The sequence below is a fragment of the Psittacula echo genome, assembly GCF_963264785.1.
Source record: "Psittacula echo genome assembly, chromosome: 6".
NCBI classification, from domain to species: domain Eukaryota; kingdom Metazoa; phylum Chordata; class Aves; order Psittaciformes; family Psittacidae; genus Psittacula; species Psittacula echo.
This window is the reverse complement of record NC_137743.1, coordinates 27,514,057-27,536,141: the sequence shown is the minus strand read 5'-3', so window position 1 is coordinate 27,536,141 and position 22,085 is coordinate 27,514,057. Positions and strand designations below refer to the sequence as shown.

Below are 22,085 nucleotides of genomic sequence, written 5' to 3'. Positions count from 1 at the left end.
TTTGGGTTGGAAGGGACCTTGAAGACCAAAGTTCCAATGCCCCTGCCATGGGTAGAGACACCTCCCACTAGACCAGCTTGCTCAAATCCCCTTCCAACCTGGCCTTGAACACTGCCAGGGATGGGGCAGCCACAGCTTCTCTGAACAGCCTGTTCCAGTGCCTCAGCACCCTCACAGTAAAGAATTTCTTCCTAATATCTAATGTAAATCCACCCTCTTTTCAGTTTAAACCCATTCCTCCTTGTCCTATCTCTAGCTGCCTGAAGATACACATCTGGAGCCATTTCAGATGCTCAGGTGAATCCTACCTGGCTGCTAGCTGTTGTTCCAGAAGGGCACAGATCTCCTGTAGGTCTTGTGTTACATCTGAAACTCCGAGGCAAATGCCCTGGATACCCCAAGGCATCTCAGATGGCATTAAATACATATATGCATATATGCAAGACACAGAATTGAACCTATGTGACCGCTGGCCCCAGCAGACCTCCCAGCACAGGAAGCAGTGACCAAGAGCAACACTCCCTGTGCTGCAGCATCCTGCGTCTCCTTGTTACTGCAATGCCTGCTGTGTAGCTATAATGCAGTACTTCATACATGTACTAATGGTCCTCCTTTCTGGCCAACCTATGGAGTAGATTAGCCACTGAAGTCATAGAACTTTGATTTCCAGATACAGAGCTTTTTTGTCTAGTCCCAAGTACACAGGTTGATGTGGTGGTTGTCACAGAGACTTGTCTATTTCTCTTACGCCAAACACCTCTTGAACCCTCCCTCTTATTAGTAAATACATACCTGAACCCTGACACTTAAAGTAGTTCACAAGCTGCGTCTCTTAAAACACTTATATTCTGTATTCCTCATTATATTGTACTCCTGGCAGAGCTTTGGGGGTATCGCCTCCTTCCCAAGCACTTCAGCGGCATTTAGTGACCATCCCTTGAAACCACGGGAGCTGAACAAGGCTCTGGGCAGTCTGCTTTGGTTTTAGGATGGCAACAAGCACCAAAAAAAAAAAAAAAAAAGGGAAAAGCCTGAGCCAGTTTTATGATGCTGTCCTTACTGGGCTGAATAACGCCCATTTCCTCTCAAGACGAGACACATCATGTATGTCTAAAACCCTCAGCCTATCCCAATTTACAAATTGTAGTACAGCTGTAGATATAAAGAGCCAGCCAAAATTAATTATGACAGATTAAGGAACAAAGCAATATACTGCAATGGCCTCTTGTTAAACTGAAACATCTGATCCAAACCAAGCAATTTCACCCCCTCCCTAAGCTCTTGCTTGTCTTGTTCAGGATCTCTTGCATTTTTCTGCTGATCGGCATCATCTGAACATGGTTTACTCAGATGTACCCAGGCTCTCACTGAGCAGCTTTGCCAGTGGCCTCCATTGAGACAGCCAAGAAAGCAGGTTTGAAGGGAGCCCACCTCCTGCAGGCCTGCACAGGTGAGGTTTCTTCCTTTGGATTTATTATTATCAGGCTTTTGTTCCATTTAGAATTGGCAGGCAGAGAGGGACAATTAAAGCCTCTGCTTATGACTGAGGAAAACGTATTTACTTCAGCCAGGTACTTTTCCTTCTCTTCCTCCCCACCCCCTTTTCCCTAAATGTGAGACAAAGGTAGACAGACAGATTACTTTACTTGCACAATATACACCATACATCTCAAAAGCTGATAAGAAAGCAAGCCAGTGTCTGTGTCATAGGCAGAAGTACCTGAGGGAGGAAACAGCAACATGATTTACCTGAAAGCACTGGTACGGCTGGAAGGAGATGCCAGATTGGGAAGGTGGTTACACCTTTACGAAGCCAAAACTTGTGCAGCTTAATATTTTTTTTGTTGTTGTTTTACAAATATTATTCATAGTTTAAAATTAAAAAAGGAGGCCATTTGAAGAAAATAGAAACATAGAAGAAAATGGTCAAACTTCCCCATTTGCCTTTACTATCTATCCTTTTTGGTTGCTGGTCTGCTCCTTTCCCCTCCTTCCCGTTATTCTGCAATAACTCTTAGTTGCTGAAGAAGCTGAAGAAACAATTAAGAGACTTCAGAAAAAGCAGGTAATTTCTCACATGCCATGCTGAGTACCCAGCAGATGTGACTCAAGATATACACAATCTGTTTTCGGGCAAGTATTCCCAAGGGTTTAGATAAAAATAATAAGGATGAGGGCTTTCAGTAGAAATCAGGTTATTTTTAAGTGGAAGGTCTCTGGGAGGGTATTAACATGCCATCATCTTGTGTGGCGGATCCCATAGAATTTTTTTATGTAATTAAAGAAATTAAGCCAGTAATCAGGCTAGACAGGGATTCAGGTAGGAAAGTGGTAACGAGGGTTACAGCAAATTGAGTTGGTTGCAAATATCAGACACCTTCTGATTTACTAGATGGTTTCAAGGCACAACAAATAAGATGCCTACAGGGAGCTCTTTACCCCCAGAAGACTGTAGCAAGTCTCAAGAGCCAGGATTTGACCCTAACGTTTTGGTCATCACAGTTCAGCCAACAAGGAAATGATACACTGGGAGAAATGCTGTGATGGTCTGCAGCCAGATCTCAGTTGACACAGGGTGTTGCAACTTTACTGAAGCATTTGGCCCACACCCAATGTAAGAGTCCATGGAAGATGTTTCTTTCCACTGTCCCCCTCCTTAATCCACTCCCAGCATCTGTCATCACACAAAAGGGGACGGAGGCAGTGGAGCCAGCATTACAGTAAGAGGCTTGCTGAGCCAGCCGCAGATGTTTGCCATCTTCTGGCCATGATGAAGACTGGACAATTAGGAAAATGTCTTCATTAGCCTCACTCACCTGAAAAATAATCAGCAGCCAACTCCCATTTCAAAAGGCGGCCTGGCAAAGAGTCAAGAAATGAAAACAAGTGGTGAACAGGTTGCAAAGACAAACAATAAATAAGTCTGTGATGATCCACCATCTTGAACGGATCTTCAGTTTCCAACACCAGGATTTTCTGCACTCAGGCACATAAATCTCAGGCATTCATACTTTGCCAATATTTTAAGTCATGCCCATAAAGCATATCTGAACAAGATTTAAACTGATGAAAAGCAAATTGTTATTTTTAAAGCAGCTTGGTGACCCTGTGAATGGAGCCGATGGCTTCAGTCCAGCAGATGACAATCCATTAAATTAGAGAGAAATTTGCCACCACAATTCTTAGTGCCGGGAAAGGTGTGAAAGACAATGCGGCCCTTCCAGGTTGCGCACAACCGTACTTCTGATGCCACAGATAGTAGCCTGAATGGCTGCAGGTTTTTTTGCCTTGCGTTTTCATAGACCATAAAGATACTTAATCTTCACTGTTTTCAGGAAGACATTTTAGATATAGCAAGCTTATGAAGAGACATATCCCACTTGAATAATTTTCAAAACACCTCGTCCTTTCAAGTCACCAACTCTCAGTGAGAGGGAGAAGAAGAAACAAAGAAACATTGAGCCAAAGCCCATAAATAGATTACTCTGTGTGTGCAAGATGAGCCTAGGAAAAGCAAAACAATTTATCTACCCAAGAGTAGCTTTACAGGGAAAGGTTAAGGAATAATAAAGAGGGATTTAGATCGCACCACTTTACACACATTTATGAGGGAGAAATTCAACACCCAGATAACAAATTCAGTTCAGGTTTTGCTTCCTCTCTCCCTCCCGCCTCAACCCCCCTTAGAGATGACATACCCTTCCATTTGTAAATTACTTTAATTTAAATACTTCCAGGTTAGCAAAATGTCTTAACTTTGACATGCCCCAAATTACAAAACAGAAACAAAATCTCTTGACAAAGGGTAAGAAAAAAAATATAATCCAAGCCCAAACCTCCTTTCCTAAGCTGGAGTTTATGGTCTGTGAGCTGGCTGCCCTCCAGAGTCTGACACAATGTCTGGAGCACACAGAGCAGCTGGAATTAATTTTCTTCCTCCAAGTCTATGCACTTTCATATGAAGTCGTGTTTTGGCACTGCCGCCTAAAAGAGAGTTCAGTGCAAAAAATCTAACCCCGGCCGTGTTTCTTTGCAACCCAACGCTTGCTGAGCAAACAGCAAAAAAGGAGAAGAGGACGAAAAGAAATTAGAGAAAGAAAAGCCCTTTCCCTTCCCCCCCACATACACAGACGACTGTACCAAACAGGGGGGCTATTCATGGCTGTTTAGAAATGGGTCACAAGGAGAAATGTTTGCAGATAAAACCAACACTTCTTTTTGGTTTTTTTTTTTTTCCTTCTTCCTTTGTTTTTTTTTTTTCTTTTTTTTTCTTTTTTTTCTTTTTTTCTTTTAAATAAACATCATGGAGGCCCCTGGAAGGCTCTGGGGATGTTTGAGAGTCAAGGTCCTGCTGATCCCTTCCACCTCCCATTTGCACGGCTCCCATGCCAGCCCCAGTGCGCAGACGCCTCCACTGGGGCCCAGATCCCATCGAGCCACTTCCTCCAAGTCCAAGCCGCTGTGGGGAGCCCGGGGGGGCCATGTGGGCATCACGCTGCTGCTCCTCGCCTGGGTTGGTGGTGGGGCCGGGGGGAGGAGGGAGGCATCCAAGGCACTCCCAGGCGGTCCCGTCACAAAATCACGCACTGGAGTCTGTGGGAGCCCGTGGCTCTGTCCCCTCGCCATTTGGTCTTTTTCTTCTTCTTCTGGCTTTTCTCTGGGATCTGTTGCCTGTTTGGGGAGACAGGAAAATAAGCAGATGAGACACAGGGCTGTCTCAGACAGCAGCATCCTGAGCCCTGGGCAGCCAGCAGAATGGCATCTTGGTGTGCATATGTATATCTCCCTATACCCTTCCACCACCACATGGCTTTTCATGCCACACAGCGAACAAGACAACTGCCTGCATTTTTAAGGAAAGAGGAAAGAAGCCATAAGGAAACATTAAGGCTAATGGCAGGGATATATGTCCTGCCATGACACTATGCCTCCAGTTGCCCTGGGTGAACTGCTGCCTCCTTCCCTGCCAGGGGGCTGCTCTGGGAAACAGAGCAACATCATCCATCACACTGCTGCTAGTGCTCATTAGGGAAGAAGACGAAAGAGATACAGAGTGCACAGAGAAATAAATCCTCTTGGAAAGATTTGCTTTCAGCTGGCATTGCCCTTAGCCAGCTGCGCTGCTGTGGTCTTGGTTATGGAGAGGGGGCTAAAAAATAATAATGACAAACAGAATCTGCTGCCAAAGGGGCTCTGGCCTCCTGTGGAAGTTGTGAAGAGCACCAGAGCATGGAGGACAAGCTGATCCCTGAAAGATGTCCCTGGCTGTCTGAAGTCACAGCCACCTAAAACACGCAGCTGAGAACACCGGCATCTTCCATAGATTCAAACAATGTCTAAATCACCAACCTGAGAGTTTAAATAGTTCAAAACCAGCCTCCTTGCTATGTTATATGCTGGACACTAAACTGAGTGTCTGAAACAAGTTACACAGACCAGGACGAGACATAGCTGAGGGACAAATCATTATGGCTTTAGTTGGTGTTTTTCTTACTGCCTCAGCTCTCAAATGTTTGCAACCACGTGAAAAACTCAGCTTTGACTAGTAAGATTTTTTTTCAGTGAGTATGAAGGCTAGAGGCACGAAAAACATAAAACTTTAAAGCTCAAATAAGCAGCCACAAGCTGTTCACAATGTTCTGGAACCATTTTAGAGATCCAGAAAACCACGTCCCACGCCCGCTCAAGATCTTTGCTGTGACAGTCCCTCTGTATGCACTGCTGCAGCACAGAAGGGGTATCAGAAAATTCAAAAGGTCTATTGGGTGAACTCTTATCACCCTCCTCCTTTCTGGACTACTTCTAGACAAGGGTTTCCTGCACAAAGCTGAATAAGCTGGGAATCAGTCAAGTGCAAGGAGCACAAACAGTGCCAACTCTGAGTGAGTGTCCTCACCTTGCAAACGCACATGGGCTCTGAGGAGCCTCTACATTTGTAAAGCACTCCAGGAATGCCACAGTTATTAGGGAGTTGTAAATTTACATGTTATTTGGAAAAACTCATTTAAAAGAAGAAAAGCAATATTTGGTAGGTGATGCCATCCGATGGCTGAGGACAGTTTGCAATGTCCAAAGACCAAGTGAAGCTGTTTTGTGGCAAATGACCAACTAAATCACATGGCACCTCTCTTCTCTCTGACTTAACCAGAGCTCCAGCTGTTGTAAACATCTCTGCTGCCTCTAACACTATGGAGAGTTTTACCTGGCTGGCAATGACTTTCATGGTGACTACTCAGGGAACAGGGTGCATCACCCATTTTTGAAGTTATGAAGTGCATTTTCATGCCTTGAATTTAGTGATGTGTTATTATAGAACTCCTTCCAGACTGTCTGGAGATGTGTTATGCAGAGATAGCAAACAGAGCCTTGCCATCTTATTTTGGCTATGGTTTTTTCTCCGATGAGTGGAATAGATGGTGGCAAGAGCTCACTGTAACACAAAAGTAGTATCTAGCCAGCCAGTGCTGAGTTACAGAACAGTTGGGAAAGAGTCTGGGACATTTCCAGCTCAGCTCTGTATTCTCCAAAGACTTTCTGCCCCCTGCTTTTGAGATATGTGGGAAGAGTGGGCAGTACCATCTGTTTTTGATGGAGGCTGACTCGAGTCTGTGCTAAGATATTCACAAGCACAAATACACTGTGAATAAATGCCTCATGGTTTCATTGCGGAGCGAGACACTTTGACTGCATGGTGGGGAAGAGCATGATTTCAGCTCAGCACCCTCCCAAAACATGAAAAATGAGGGCCCAGAAAAATCTGGTGCCAGAAAAACAAATCTTCTTGGAGAGATTTGAGGCTATCAGCCGAGACGCCAAGACGTGCATACAGCTCTTTCCTGCAGGGCAGCCAGCATTCTGGAAAGCAGTCCCTCCCTGCCGGCAGCCGGAGCAGGGGTTCGCCCAGAGAGCAGGCGTTTGCCAAAGCAAGAAAAGGCAGCCCATGCCAAAACTGGGAACAAATCTCTGCAGTCTGAGGAGGAAACCTGTGGCGTAGTCATTAGGTCATGCTGCTTCTCATACAAAGCTGCTTAATTTTTTCCTTTTAGTGAGCAGAAAATGTTACAAGTCACCTACAGCATTAGACTATTGTAGAATTTTTTTGCCAGTCCCCTTTAACCTCTGGCAACATGAGACCCTGAGAGGAAAAAGCTATGAAAACCCAAATTACTGGTCAAGAGCTTTTAATGTCAGCCTTTTAAACCTGATCATTATAGTAGGCTTTGCACTGTTCATTGAATAATACAGTTTCATCATGGACACAGCTAGTTCTCAACCTGCCTAGTACTGATGTCCTGCAAGGGTAACTAAGAGCTAGTAATATGCCTATGCAGATACAGGACAAGAAAGTTTAATAAACCCCAGAAGTCTCCCACCCCCAACCAAACCACATGACCCCAGAAGCTGGCTCCTGGCTCTCTGGGCCAGGACTCCTGCACGTTCCATCCCCAGGCAGTAAGCAGGTGAAGAGACTGCAGCTTACCTTATTACCCTCACGAGATCGTGGAAGGCCTTGTCAACGTTTAGAGGTGGGTCCTTGGCGCTAGTTTCTATATAGGGAATCTGGAGGAGAGAAGCGTATCACGGAAGAAATTAGTAAGAGCCTGCATGTTGGTAACAAACCAGCTTCAAGATGAAAAACCCTAAAGGCTGGAGTAGTTGGGTGCCTAAGAGACCAGGGAAATACAGGTAAACAGTGTTGTCATGGCACTGCCATCAACACCTTCACGATCACAGCAAGGTCAGTGAGTGCTCAACAAAAGGTTCAGAATAAGCACCAGGCAAACCAGCTGCTCTCAGAGCTCTGGCTTTATAATACTCTTAGGTTTCATGTTGTCAGATGTTCTCTCCCCCTAATCTGTGCTTGCAGACATGAAAATAGCCGGAGGTTGTTGAAAGACAAGCACTTGCCAAAATTCTTGCTTGCCACATTTTATTAGGACTACTGCATGAATATTTCATGACTACAATTCCCCTTCAGTGTAAAATGATCTTCTCCTTCAAAGTCTGACAGCCAGATGGGGCCTCCTGGAGTGCCTGTCCAGCATACTGGGCTGATTTATAAAGCTGCCTCTGATAAGGTATTTTCGTACCCGGCCTTTTCCAAAGTGTGCACGTACAGATGGGTGCAACATGTTATGCTGCAGTTTAGGTGACCTGGATCCTACAGAAATGAGCTTCCTTGGGGAGGGGAGGGAGTGAACCTGCCCTGCCAAACTCCCATTGTGGCTTGTTTAGAAACACCGAACAGCTTGCCGTTTAGGCATACCAAGCTGCCAAGAGGTCTCAGGCTTGTTTGCCTTTACTTTTCCATTCACTTCCTCCTAGGGAGTTGTCTCCCTCTGGGTGTTCAGGACTGCTGGCATTTAGAGGTGATTAGTGGAGTAGGACATGATCTACACCAATCTAAGACCGATTTCTCAGGCTAAACTACAGCATGAGTAATGCAGAGCTAATATGGTGGGCCATATTTATGTAGGCTTAACAACCTTGTAACTTCATTATCTTTAACAAGCTCACTTCCTACAGACACCTGGGTATACTTCCTAATGTCTGACTCCACCTTTTCACTCCAGGAGAGAGCATTTTCTTCCCTCATTTTGAATATTTCACATTTCTCACCACATGCAGACGCTTTGTACAAATGGTTTTGTGATGGCCACAGTGTTGCTACAGCCCGGTGCTCAGCAGAGCTTCTAGTTTCAGCGATGAACTGGCCCTGCTGAAAGGCAACTGCATACTGCTGCATAGCTACCACATTGTAGTAGTCAAAAACGTAATTGCAAACGTTCGATTGTAAGAGGAACACTTTCATTCCGCTCCAAATGAGCTGAGAATTCAATTCTGAATGCCTGTAATGGGACTTAGAACAACCAATTAAATAATCCTGCAAACTTACATTATGTTTTGTTGCCATTTCTCTTCCCTGTTCTCTTGTAATTTTCCGCAAATGCATTAGATCAACTTTGTTCGCCACCAAAATCATTGGAAAGGACTCTCTGGAAAAAATCAAAACCACCACCCAATTATTAGCAGACTAGAATAAAAATGCTGAGCATAAGTTTCACTTTCTGATGCTGACATCATCTAACATTCTCAGCTACAGACATACAACATATGTAACAGACCAAATGAACACACTTCAGCCCCCAGACTGTGCTACACATATGTTCATATTGTAAAAATTCACTTCTCAAGTTCCATGCATGCACACATTCATCCTTATTTGCAAGCACTTCAGGGACTTTGTGTCATTGTTTTTGCAATGCCTGATAATAGGTAAGCCTGAAGATCCGATTACATGAAGAAAGAACTACAGAATTAGTCAGGAAATTAACCGAGACATAGAGGCAGCTCTTGAACAGGAGACTGGGACTCTCTTATGATAGTTCAGGCATCTCAGTAACTACATATCTTGGAAACTGCTTCACACTGCAAGGTGAGAAGGTATGTGGCGGAACTGATGTCAGTTCATGTCCTGGTCATCCACTGAAAGCAACCATTGGGGGAGAAAAGATGTACACTGATAGCTGGAGTTTAGAGAGGCATCAAATGGGGTAGAAGAGATCCCCATCAGCTGTTACCCCCCCAAAAAAATTGAAAGACTGGCAGTGGTAGCTGAAAGGAGGCTGGAGGGAACCAGCTTACTCTCACTAAGCTTCCAGATGCTATTACCTACCATCTTCACCTTCTAATCCCAGAGCAAAACTACGAGAAGCCTGCATGGAGACCTCATAGCAGCCTTCCAGTATCTGAAGGGGGCCTACAAGGATGCTAGGGAGGGACTATTCATCAGGGACTGTACTGACAGGACAAGGGGTACAGGTTAAAACTTAAACAGGGGAAGTTTAGATTGGATATAAGGAAGAAATTCTTTACTGTGAGGGTGGTGAGGCACTGGAATGGGTTGCCCAGAGAAGCTGTGAATGGTCCATCCCTGGCAGTGTTCAAGGCCAGGTTGGAAGAAGCCTTAGGTGGCATGGTTTAGTGTGAGGTGCCCCTGCCCATGGCAGGGGGGTTGGAACTAGATGATCTTAAGGTCCTTTCCAACCCTAAGTATTCTATGACTCTATGAACAACCATCTTTTTCTACCATAACCATCTACCTCTGTAATAATGCTCAGTACTTTACCAGGCACATAAGTGACTGTATTCGGCTACTGCCTGAGAAGAGACCCATCTAACCGCAGCTTGTCCAGTGTGAGGCTCTCCTGATGAGGGTGGGTAAGGCTCTCACCTGGCAGAAACCCTCACAGCTCCGGTGATCAAACAGAACCAAGGCATCTCATGCCATAGGAGGTCCTGGCAGTGCAGCGCTGCCCACCCCACCTCTCACACTGGAGCCTTTCCTGTCTCAAGTATTCAAGGCCAGGTTGGGCAGGGCTTTGAGCAACCTGATCTAGTGGAAGGTGTCCCTGCCCATGGCAGGGTTGCTGGAACTATATGACTGCTAAGGTCCCTTCCAACCCAACCCGTTCTATGATTCCGTGATTCCTTTGGCTGCATGCCACAGAGAGCAAAGTTGTGCTTCAGAGCCTTTACTCACTGCTAGGAGAGAGGAGGTCCCTTGTGATAATTGACAGTTACTGCAGTATTAGTTTCTTATATTTAACTTTAAACCCTTCAAAAATGATTCCAGTGTTCTCTGCTGTGATAGAGCTGATTTTACTGGGGTAAGGAGCAGCTGGCTGTACTCATTTCTGCATAAAACACTTCTCTGAGTAACTCTGGATTTTCAAACAGCGTTTCTGTGTCATTTTTCATCGAGATGATAAGGGCTTCATCTTCTCCCTGGCACATCGCCCCGTTGCTCTGGCTAGAAAAACACTGTACTGCATTCTGCATTTTAAATGAGTCTTACAAGTTATTCGTTCTGCTAATGTGGCTTTGACTTAATTTTAATGCCTAAGCATTGATATATCTTGACTCTGATCATTCCGGAGCAAAACGCTTGTCTGGATTATTTGATTCCTTTTTGGCTTGCAGCACACTGATAAGAAAGGGATCGCATTTGAACAGTATCCGATTTGCCTTGTTTACATCAGGCATAAAACTCTATTGGGATTTTGTTCCCTGTTGCAAGCTGTATGATTGCTAGTTGGACAAAACTACTAGAAAGTTTTACTGTAATGAAGGTTTTGGAAATAAACAGGGGGAAGGCTTTGTACAGCTCTGCTAACACAGCAGCCTGCAAGTCCTTTGGATTTTAAGGTGCCAAAAGTGACTGCTAGCATGAAAACCAGAGCGATGCTCTGCTCCCAGCTACCTGCAGGTCTGGCAGGAAGGTTCCTTTACTCACACGGCTCCTACTGCTGTGATTTGCTGAGCAATCTCAGGTTTTGGATGAAACGTTAAGCTCCTCATGCTCTGCACCTCTGTGGTGTTGAGCAGGGAAACACAAACAACTTCACCAGCCTGTTTCACTTCCTGCTTCTCACACGCTGGCTGCGGTGTTTGCACAGCATAAGCAGGGGTAAAAGTTTCAGTCCAGAGCAAAACAATGAATACCACATCTTATTTTCACAAAGTTAAATTATATAAAACTGACAGCGGTTTTGGGTAGGTTACAGGAAACACTGTCCTATCTTCTTTAGCTTTCAGAAACAGATTTAATTTGCCTCAAGCTGGGCTGGCAGTGAAGAAAAGACTGCCATGATCTGGGAGGCTGACTGACGTTTTTCTTCATTTAGATGAAATCAAAGGATGTGTTTTCCTTTACTTTTCACTCTTGTGGGCTCCACTCTGGATGCTTTACTGGAAGAGCTGTCAGCTGTGAACCTCACATGATACGAGTCCACCCTTCCTGTGGGTAAGTTATTCAGAGCTGTGAAAGGAAGCCAGCAACGAGGCCTGAACCCTCTGGTAGCTTTTCTTGATGACTTACATAATTAAAAGCCATTATGAATGGAAAAACTAAGTGTTTCAAAGCTGCAGATGTATAACGGCTTAATTCACACCCCACCCAGTGAGGATGGGTTCACCACCTCTTGAACCAGGGTGGGAAGAGGGAGTTATCTCTGAGATAAACTGGCAGCTTCCCCTCTCTCTATCAGCATGCGTTTGCTCACCATGATTAAACCCTCATTGCTGCCTTCTCTCATGCACGCAAAAGGAGGGGAGCAGGCAGCCTTTTTTGCTTACTCCTCAGTCACGCAGAGATGCTTTATTCACTAAAAATGGTTGCTGCAGAGCACAATGCTTTAACTGCATTACACTCCTTGTAAGTAATACAGTTCTTTCCAACATGGGGCATTTTCCCTTTCAAGACACTTGTTCACAGCCTCAAATCATGCAGCACCTTATAAGGTTCGTCTGGCACAAACCGAAACCAGTGAAAGGAGGATGCTGCCAGGACACACAACATGATTAGACCTAAATGCTTGCTGACTCCCTGCTGGTGTTCCCAAAGTGTCTGCACTCTCCACAAAGCATCCTTTCTCCCCTCTTCAGAGCCAAACTGGTTACCTTCAAAGCTGTCTGATCTGCCTTTCTCACACTGTTCTATCACACCATTCTGGCAGGAGTTTCTCCCTTCCAGACCTAGCATTAAGACTCCATCCTAACACTACTGAACTTTTCCACTTTGAAAGCAGTACATGCTTATTGGAAGAGGTAAAACACTTCTTATTGCTCATATGTAGGTGCACAAACCCACACACAAGGATTTGCCCTGGGCCACCCAGGAGACAAAAGGCAGGATGAGACCAGCAACCTCCCCAGTGGCACAGTCTCCAGCAGCAAGAGCGGGGTCAGGCAGCGCCTGTCTTCACAGCACCCACCTGTCCTTGACTCTGAGAATCAGCTGGTGGAACCGGTCCACATGCTCGAAGCTGGCCTTGTCCGTCACTGAGTAGACTATAAGAAAACCATCTCCAGTCCTCATGTACTGCTCTCGCATTGCGCTGAACTCCTCTTGGCCTGCAGTATCCAGAACTAGGATAGAAGAAACAAACGGTTTCAGGTACTGTGAGGTTCTGCAGCTGCTGTCACTGCTATGTGTCCTACATGGCTTTTCTGACTCCACTGGGCTTGGTCCTCTCAAAGGCTGCAAGATTTCGTGATAACAAATTGGATGGACAAGGTGGTTTCTTGTTACAAAACAAAAACCACTCCCAGATCCCACTCATCACTGTGTGCCTACGCTGGGAGTGGATGGAGGGGAAGAAGACTACCTGGATTTCACTTTCCTTTTCCAGTACAAAATACTGACCACTGAACCTGGGGAGTTACTCCTCTGGCAAGATATGGCTCAAAGTTATTCACAGCCCTCCATTATTCCCTCTCCCAGCTTTCTCGGTTCCCCTCACGGAAAAACCCAAGACTAGAAGAGTAAGCAAATGCCAGTTTAAATGTCAGGGACAATCTACAAGCTGCATGGTGAAGCAGAGCTGGGAGACAACCCAGAATAACAGCTACAAGCATTTTCCTTTTCTCGGTACCTGGATATTACTTCTACACTATTATGTGCTTTCAGAGCAAGACAGTGCAGCCTTGAGAAGGAGGGCTGAACAAGAGGACAAACAAAAGGAGTTCATCAGTTTAGGCTATGCCAGTACAAACATGGTATAAGCTCAAAGTGCATCAGCTGCTCAGAAATAATATTCCTAATGCATCACTGTATCCTAGAGACAAACACAAGACCTCCATAACAACTGGGAACATTTTCACATTCCAGTCAACTGGGCTGGGTGGGAAAACTGTTTCCACCTTCACTGTGGAGCCACATCGTAAGTATCTGCTGCCCACAAGTGATGGGGAAAGCCCAGGGCACTGGTGGATGGAGACTGTGGCAGAAGCATACTGCTGACAGAGCAGCAAAGCTTGATACAGGTTTTTCTAGTCTGAGCAGGCCCACAGTCCCAGCAAGATGCTCCTGTAGGGTTAAGTACTCAGCCTGCGCCAATTTCCAGATGGGCCACGATAAAGCCCACTTTACTGCTGGTGTTACTTGCTGAACCAGCATGGGTGGCCACAGGTGGACATGCTGCATGTCACAGTGCACCCCACAAGCCAGCTCACACACTTTCACTATATGTCTGCAGGAAAGGCAGCTATGCTGAAGGACCTAGAGACCATACTTGGTGATACCAGGCCCTTAAAGCCTTGAACTTCATTTGCCTGCCTTAGCTGGTCTTGAATGTCTGTTTCCATGAGCCCTTAAAGTGAAAATTGCTTCCAGGGTCTTCCAGAGACCCTGAGATTTAGGCTTGTTTGCGAAATAACTGGAGCTTGCTGGAAAGTTATGGGTGTCTCTTCATAGCTTTTTATCCTCTCATCGTGTTTCTCCCCTCTAAATCTAGGAAACAAGGCCCTCAGCTCCAAGGCATCCAGGCTATTCTTAAGGACTATACAAAAAAAAAACCAAACAAAAACCCAACCAAAAAAACCAGCCCAAAGACACTCTGTGTGCCCGTGAATTTCTATGCCCTGGGCAGAATTGCTACCATGGAATAAGGCCAGGACAGCGTGGCTAGGACAGAAGAGGAAATCCTTCGTACCCACCCAACCCTTTAAGGAGAGGCTGGGCTGCCCTCGTTTGACTCCTGCACCAGCTAGATGTGATGTTGGGGCAGGGCTGAGAGCTAACAACTAACACACACACCCTACTTGTGGTGGAGTAGGCCAGCTTCTCCCAGGGGGCTGGGCTCTCCTGCCCTACCTCCCCCGAGACACAGTAAGTACCCAAGCACAAGCTGTGGGCAGGAAGGTGGAGATGGATGTGCCACATCCTGCATGATAATTTGCTTAGAGACTTCCCCTTGCTCTGGCACATTTGCAAACCTCAAAGGAAACACATCAGGAGCATCCAGCTCTGCTTTTGCACCCATCCACCCATCCTGAAGCTGATGCCCCTCCAAAGCTTTGCATCCCCTGTGAGAGGGCAGGGGACAAGTCCTGGGGGAAAGCTGTGGGGATACCCAAGAGACAGAACGGGGCTGTGCTCCTACCATTCCTACCTCGCCTGGATCTTGGCTATGGCATCATGATAAACACAGGCAGAGCTGCAGTGTCAGCAGCTGCTATTTAAAGGGAATTCACTTGCAGCATTTGTAGAAAGGCGAGCAAGTCCAGGCAGCATTTAAAATGGCACGTTGAAAATGCAAGTAAAAGACATGCAGCAGTGAATGTTAAGGTTAATCTCAGATGGGCTATTCACACAAAGTGAAGCATCACACAGATGGCCAGAGAAAGTCTTTGTTTTAACTTTAAATCTGCTCTTCATAAAGACAATCCTATATCCTAACACTTCTGTGCTACATGAATTGGAAATGGAGAAGGCAGTGTGATCTGGATCCTTTGTAGGCAGGATGGGACCGCATTCTGGAAAGCATCAGCAGCGAAAAAAGGCATGATGCAAGCGGCTTTGCTTCTGGAATAATCCTGTGGTATAAAAGCTTCAAGAAGACTCTTACCTAGAGAAATAGGAAAGTAGCGAGGAGAAACCTTGGGAAGGTGATTTGACTGGGTTCCCAAAGGGGTGAGGATATTTACAGTGTTAGCCAGCATTCCCCTTGTTTTAAAATTCCCGTTTCTGCAGACAGGATGCCAGAAGACACAGAAATAATAATGAACAGAGAAGTACTATGAGCTCTCTTTTCCCTTGGTACACTTTCAAACAGCAGTTGCCTCTTACTGGCAGTTGCCCCACTGGCAGCCCATTAAAGCCAGTGCGGAAACAAGACTGGACCAGAGCACAGCGGGTTTCCCCTACCTCATTCTTCCAAGAACTGAGATCAGATTCATAGGCTGCGCAGCTCATGATCAGGGACTTCCAGCAGCAAAGCTGGTGAAGTTCCCACAAACTTGACCGAGAAAGAAGCAAGGAACAGCATTAACGAAAGCGTTTGGGTAAAGACTGAGGAGAGAAAGGATTATGCCTGATGTAGGAACAGACATCATCCAGAGAAGGCAAAGCCATTTTACAGAGCTATCACATTATCAGCTGGAGACCAAACTAAGAGCAATTAGGCTGTGAAAGCCCAGCAGGCAGGCCTCCTGCTTTGCAGGTAAGAGGCTGCTGAGCGAAGACATGGCATTTTCAGCTTTCCAGTGGATCTAACCTCAACTGTTGTGATGAATTCCTTGCTAATTGAATCCTGCCCCCTTAGAGCTCTCCACACTACTTTCCTGTGAATCCCGATGGGTTATGCAAGAGTGTGGCTGTTTAGAGAGCACTTCTGAGCAGAGAGAGAAGCCCAGGAATACACGAGAATTTGTAGCCAAAAATAGAGGCACTTGCGTGATTACAGGTATTTCGTGTGGCAAAACGTCTCTGCACCTGACAGCGCTGAGTGCCCATCCAGAAACACAGGCATGTAAATCTAAGCCAAGGGCAGAGGCATACTATGAAACCTAAGTCATAGCATTGTTTTTTCTAGAGCCTAGGCTAGATTCAGTACAGATTCAAACACAGCCTTCAGAACCTTCACGGAGCTCAGATCTGGTTGTACAGATGAGTTCCTCTTCTCTTTTCATACCTAGGCACATTCCTTCTTATGTCTTTACCTTCTTATTGCTGGGCAGCTAGATCCATAGATCAACTCATGGGAGTTTCTTCGCTATCCACGGCATCTAAGGGGCCAAAGGTGATGAGACAGGCAGGTTAAACCTATTTTCTATCCTTTAGCCCTTGGGTTTCACTGCCTGAATCAGACATCAGCAGCCCGTTACAAGCAGCACCTGCACAATGCTGCAGCTAGCCCTGAAAGCAGCTCAGTGTGGCTCCCCGAGTGCCTTGCCTTCCAGTGTCCAGGACACAGTTGTTAACACCTACCTCGATCTCATGCTCAGAAAGGCAAACACAATGTGTACAACTTGTTTTTTTGCAAGCAGTCTCCAATGAAATCCCTTTGGCTACAGAAGTCCAGCACATGCATAAGCCGTTCAGGGGCTGGATGGGTCAGCAGGCAGAAAGGAACCCGAGTTCACAGTGCCAGGGAGAGGAGCTGCACAAAAGAGCAACTCCAGGCGTTTTCTGCTTCTTTGACTTCTTAGTATGAAATACAGGAAAAGTCCCTGGAGCAAAGAGCAGACCTGGGAATGCAGCACCATCAGGGGACCACAGGTTACAGAGCTGGACTCATAGTGCTTCTTTCTCCTAGTCTTGCTTTCCTCTTGGCATGGCAGCTCTTCTTCTAAAGGAGAGGACAGAAAGAAACTCCATCCCCAGTTGCTCTGCACCTTGATAGTGAAGCTCAAGGGAAAATTTAACTGGAATTGGTAAGTCAAACTAATGAGACTCAGGCTAAAGAAAGTCATCTCCACAGTCTTCATCTTCCTTCATCAGCAGTGCAATGGGGGAGGACACCCCCATCAGCCATTTGTTTCAGCTGAGCAATTAGTATTCTGGGTGATGAGCAGTTACAGTGCAAGGGGCCACGGCTTATATTCTGTATTCCCCCACCCCAAGTCACCCTGAAGAGGTATAGGATGAGCCATGCTCTGCTGAAGGTGAGGTAGGTGCTTCACCTGGTCACTCTGATACTTCTGCTCCTTCCCAGATACAGCCACCCTGCCCACACTGGTCCAGGAATGAGAACTTTCCTCAGGCAAAAACATGATGGGGAAACACTGGGGCTTTTATGAGCCCTTCTTCTGTGCCCTAACTAAATACACCGATGTTATAACATGGAAAACCCAAGTACTTGAATTCTAGCCCTTTCTTTAAGGAAAAAGAAGAGGAGCCTTCAGAAGAAAGACTTACACATCAATAAACAGAATAAAGATGCAAGCCCTTAAAGGAGCTCTTTCTCTAACAAAGGGCAAGTATTCAAAGCCTTGTGTTTTCCATGTTGCAACATCAAAATTTTCCTGGCAGGAAAAAAATCCCCACAACCCAAGACAAAAAACCCTCTTTCAAGGTTGCAAAATCCCAGCAATTAAGGGAGGAAAAATACTGTACACATAAATAAAAGAATTAAAGTACAAACTTCATTTGAATTTTAATTCTTTCAATGATGCTACCCAGAGTTTAAATTAGAAAAAGAAGAAAGAAAGAAAGAAAGCTGCAAACCAACCCTTCTGCCTGCAAGTCTGAAGTGACCTTTGATCTCCCTCTGGCCTCCTGGCTGAATTGTTCCCAAGCTTCCTGAGGAGAAAAGCAGACAGCCTGTCCTGGGATGACTAGCAGCAAAAAGAGATGCATGGGAAACACAAGGGAGCCTGGCAGAAGGAATGGTGCTCGTAGTAACTCCATAGGGCTGCCCAACAGAGCTGTGCAGATCTAGCCCAGTGCAAGAACCCCCAGGGATTGAAAGGGGGAATTCGGAAGAAAAGAAACACAATGAAAAACTGAAGCTCAGGAGTAGGAAGACAACTTCTAGGCAGTGAGTTTAATCTAAATCAAACTAGGGGAAGTAAAGGGAAGAGGAGGAAGACTACAGACTCCTTCCACCAATGCACAGGCACAATTTCTTGCTTTGGCGGTTCCAATTGGCACAGCCCTACTGACAGCAAAGAATTTAGCCCAAGTCATCAATAAGCCCAAGCCATGTGCTTGCGGCCATCTCTTCCTCTCCTCTTCCTTGACACCTTTTTATCTCTGTGTGGTTTATGAGCCATAAGGATTTTGAACCATTGGGATTTTTTTGCCTTACTAAGACATTCCACTTTTGTCTTCATGATCAGATGATTAATTCCAGACCGGCATTTTGCAGCCACGCCATCATTTGCTAATTGCTAAGTTAGCCTGCACAGAGAAGAGCGTGTAAACTTAATGATGGCAACTCAATTGGATCAAAGCAGACTAACCCTGGCCTCCACTTGATTCTGAACTGATGTGTCTATACAGCACCTGCGTGTGAATGCATTTAATCAAGCACATCATCATGTTGATTTCAGCATGAATAGCAGGGAATAAATGAAGATAACATATGCTGAGAAAATTGGAGGCTGACCTTAAAGCCTCATTGGGGTAGTAGCAACTGAAAAAATGGGCTAGCCACAAATTGCCTGTGCCCTCATTCAGGTTAAGTGCCCTGTTCCACTCTACAACACTTGTCCTCCAAACACTGCATCAATGGTCTCATAAAGTATTTTTGTGTAGTGTTGGCCTTGAACACAGCAAGCGCAAGTCCCGCAATCTTCTGGGAGGCAGGGAAATATCAAAGACTTCTTTGGTGAGAAAATAAGACACAGAGACATGCCCAAGCCAAGGAGCAAATATGTGAAAGTTTGAACATATGTTTGGCTCCAAGGTCTCAAATCTGAAATAAAAGCTTATTCCATTCTACTTTCAGTGAGAGATTTCAGCAAAGGAAAAAAATGCAAGTAAAACATTTCATCACACTGCCAGTTAGTGCTATTGAATGTTAGCGGGTGGAGGTCTTCATGGAGAGAAGCCAAATGCTTTATGCAAGCTGGCTAGCACAAGGGTTTTTTTACGACATAACGCTGGTGCAGATACCAAATGCCAGAAATGCTTTTTACGGAACTGCTCAGGCAACAGCCTGGAAAAGGGTGGGCTGTGGGTTTGGGTTTTTTTTGTTTAAGTTGTTGGATGCCAATGTATTTGTTGTTTATTTTTTTAATAACTATTTCTGAAAACTCAGAAACTTACGGAGCCCTTCACGCTATACCTCACTTGGTAGTCTCCTCGTCTAAAACTGCTCTTATTTTGGCAGTGGGCAGCTTCTGCTTCCTACCGAGGACTGCATGAAAGGATTTGGTCTTAAAGGACAACTGGGAAGTATAGAATTTATTATGATGCATCTTTACCCTTCCTCTCATGTTTGTCCCTAATTTTATACCATAAGGGATTCATGTAACCACGTGTAACCACAACAAGAGCAGCTGTCCAAGTATATAGTGACCTCTGAGGATGGCTTAGATCCAAAGCCAATAAGCTGTGGCAGAAGACCCATGTGATAGTCTTTATGCCCTGTTTCTACTAGTCAGATAGTACAGGCTCACATGCTTTTCCAAGAAAGAATACTGTCTTTCTTCCAAAATTCTGATTGTTCAAAATCTCAAGCAGTAAGAAAGAGAAGGAGAAGCTGCAGTTTCACTTCTGTAACTACAAGGCTTCTGTGGGCATATGAACTCTGAAAGTCAGGGATTCCCAACATGCCATTCAAGGCCACAGCTGAATTCAGTTCAGCCCAAATGCAGCCACCAAACCCCTTGTGAGCAGAAGAAAGGCTTTTTCATTAAAACAAAGGGTTAAGTTACTACTTGTTGGAAACAACTTTTCCCACTCTCACCCAGGTCAGAGTTGTTTATTGCTGTTGGGTATTTTTTGTTTTTTTCTTTTACCAAACCCAGGCTGTTTCAGCCAACACCGATGTGTACAGCACCTGGCGCTGTTATATCAGATCATGGAGCATACCAGCAAAGATAAAGGTTGCTCATTTTAGAGGGCTGGATTCTGGACTAAAAGGAAAGTATGGTTTCCATTTACAGCAGGACTGGATTTTTCTTGTATACAATACTGGCATCTAAAAAAGAGGTGCACAGGTACATTATATGATGGTTAATTGAGAGCAGGTCTCTCTGATGCAGTTTAAAACAAGAGACACATTTGTGCTTTGTACTTAAGAGCACAACCAAGATGTCAAGTATCCAGACCAAGCTTGTGGTCTATACAGGAAACCTGACCAGTCTCCACGTTCCACCACTCAAGTCATTTCCCCAGTTTTCTGTCCCCACACACCAATGATACATATGCAGAGACACCAAAGATCTTCAGCACCTTGATGACAAGAGAGGTAGGAACTTGACCCAAGTAAGGTTAAATTTAGTTCAGTTGTGTGAGTGGCCACATACATGCACCTAGGTAATTAAGGCACAAAATACTTGCTTGCTTTTATGAACTACCTAACTGTTGCATAAAACCAAATAAAACTTGTAACATTTAACAGCAATATTCCCCTTACGGCTACGGTCAGTCTTGCAGCACAAACTAGTAAGTTATAGCTTTAGGTAATATAAGGAATTTTCCTCATCTGCAGAATCAAGATTTTTGGTTTTTGGGTTTTTTAGGGGGGGTGTTGGCTGGTTTGGGTTTTCTTGGGTTTTGGGTACCTTTTTAAAAAAAAAGAGAGAGAAAAAAGGCAGTTTTTCTTCCAAGAACTGAAAGATCTTTGTTGCAGCAATTCTCCAGGCTGCTACCCTACCGTAGTTAAATGAAAAAGGTAACTAGATATTAATACATCATGCCTGAATCATCGGAGTTAAGAGGTGTTACAATTCTTCACTGTCAGTGGATGACAGCTTTGATTATATGTTCTTTCTGGTTATCTTTCCCATTCAGTTACCCACTCAGTGTTATTTCCCAAGGGATGAGCCTAACCACAATGAAGTACCATTAGCAAGAGCTACCTCACAGTGCTGTAATTCATCTTTTGTAGAAACCTACCCCAAATGTCTATGATGATCTATAGGTTTTTACACTTCTGTTAGAAACATTTCTGTGCAGAACTGGAACCAATACAACTGGAAGCAGAAGTCTTGCTGGAGATCAGCTGCAGACCACACACTGCAGCTCACAGGCCAGTTTGCACTGAAATTCCTGGCAGCCCACAGAAGAGTAGGAGGAGCACAAGGGCATAACATATTATGGAAGGCATTGAAGTCTATTTGCACTTATGCTCAGCTGTAAGGGAAGAGGGACTATGAGTGTAGTTTGCTTACCATCAAGAATTGCCCATTGCCCATCTATTTCCGTGTGCTTCAGGTAGGAGTCTTCAATAGTTGGGTCATAATCCGGCACAAAAATCTTCTGGAAAAACTGAATGGTGAGAGCACTCTTCCCCACGCCACCATCTCCAACCACCACCAGCTTGTACGTGGGGAGGTTTTCGCTGGGAACGGCGCTTGTAGCCATGCCTCCAGCGTGCTAGACCTGCTGAAGAAAGAGATCATCTCTGATCACCCATAAGCAGCAAAAAGAGGACAACATGCACAAGGCTGCTTTTACCTGCTGCCTAAGAAGCAAGGATGAAGGCAGCACTGACATCCAGAGTCCTTTAGGACAGGACCTGCAGCACCCATGCTCCCCAACAGCTCTACCGCAACTCAGACCCATCACTTAGAAGTGCAGACAACCCCACCATTGTGGCTCACTCTACTCCTGCCTCGTTTACAAGCAT

General features: G+C 45.2%; 1 protein-coding gene across 1 annotated transcript; it reads right to left on the bottom strand.

The window, feature by feature from the left end:
* Window positions 1-3,834: 3,834 nt before the first annotated feature.
* Window positions 3,835-21,820, bottom strand: MRAS (muscle RAS oncogene homolog; the record flags this gene model as incomplete). Its single annotated transcript, XM_080621783.1, has 5 exons — window positions 3,835-4,671; window positions 7,481-7,560; window positions 8,897-8,996; window positions 12,777-12,930; window positions 21,628-21,820. 5 exons carry the CDS (start codon window positions 21,818-21,820, stop codon window positions 4,572-4,574), a joined length of 627 nt encoding a protein of 208 aa, XP_080477909.1. The 3' UTR covers window positions 3,835-4,571.
* Window positions 21,821-22,085: the final 265 nt, after the last annotated feature.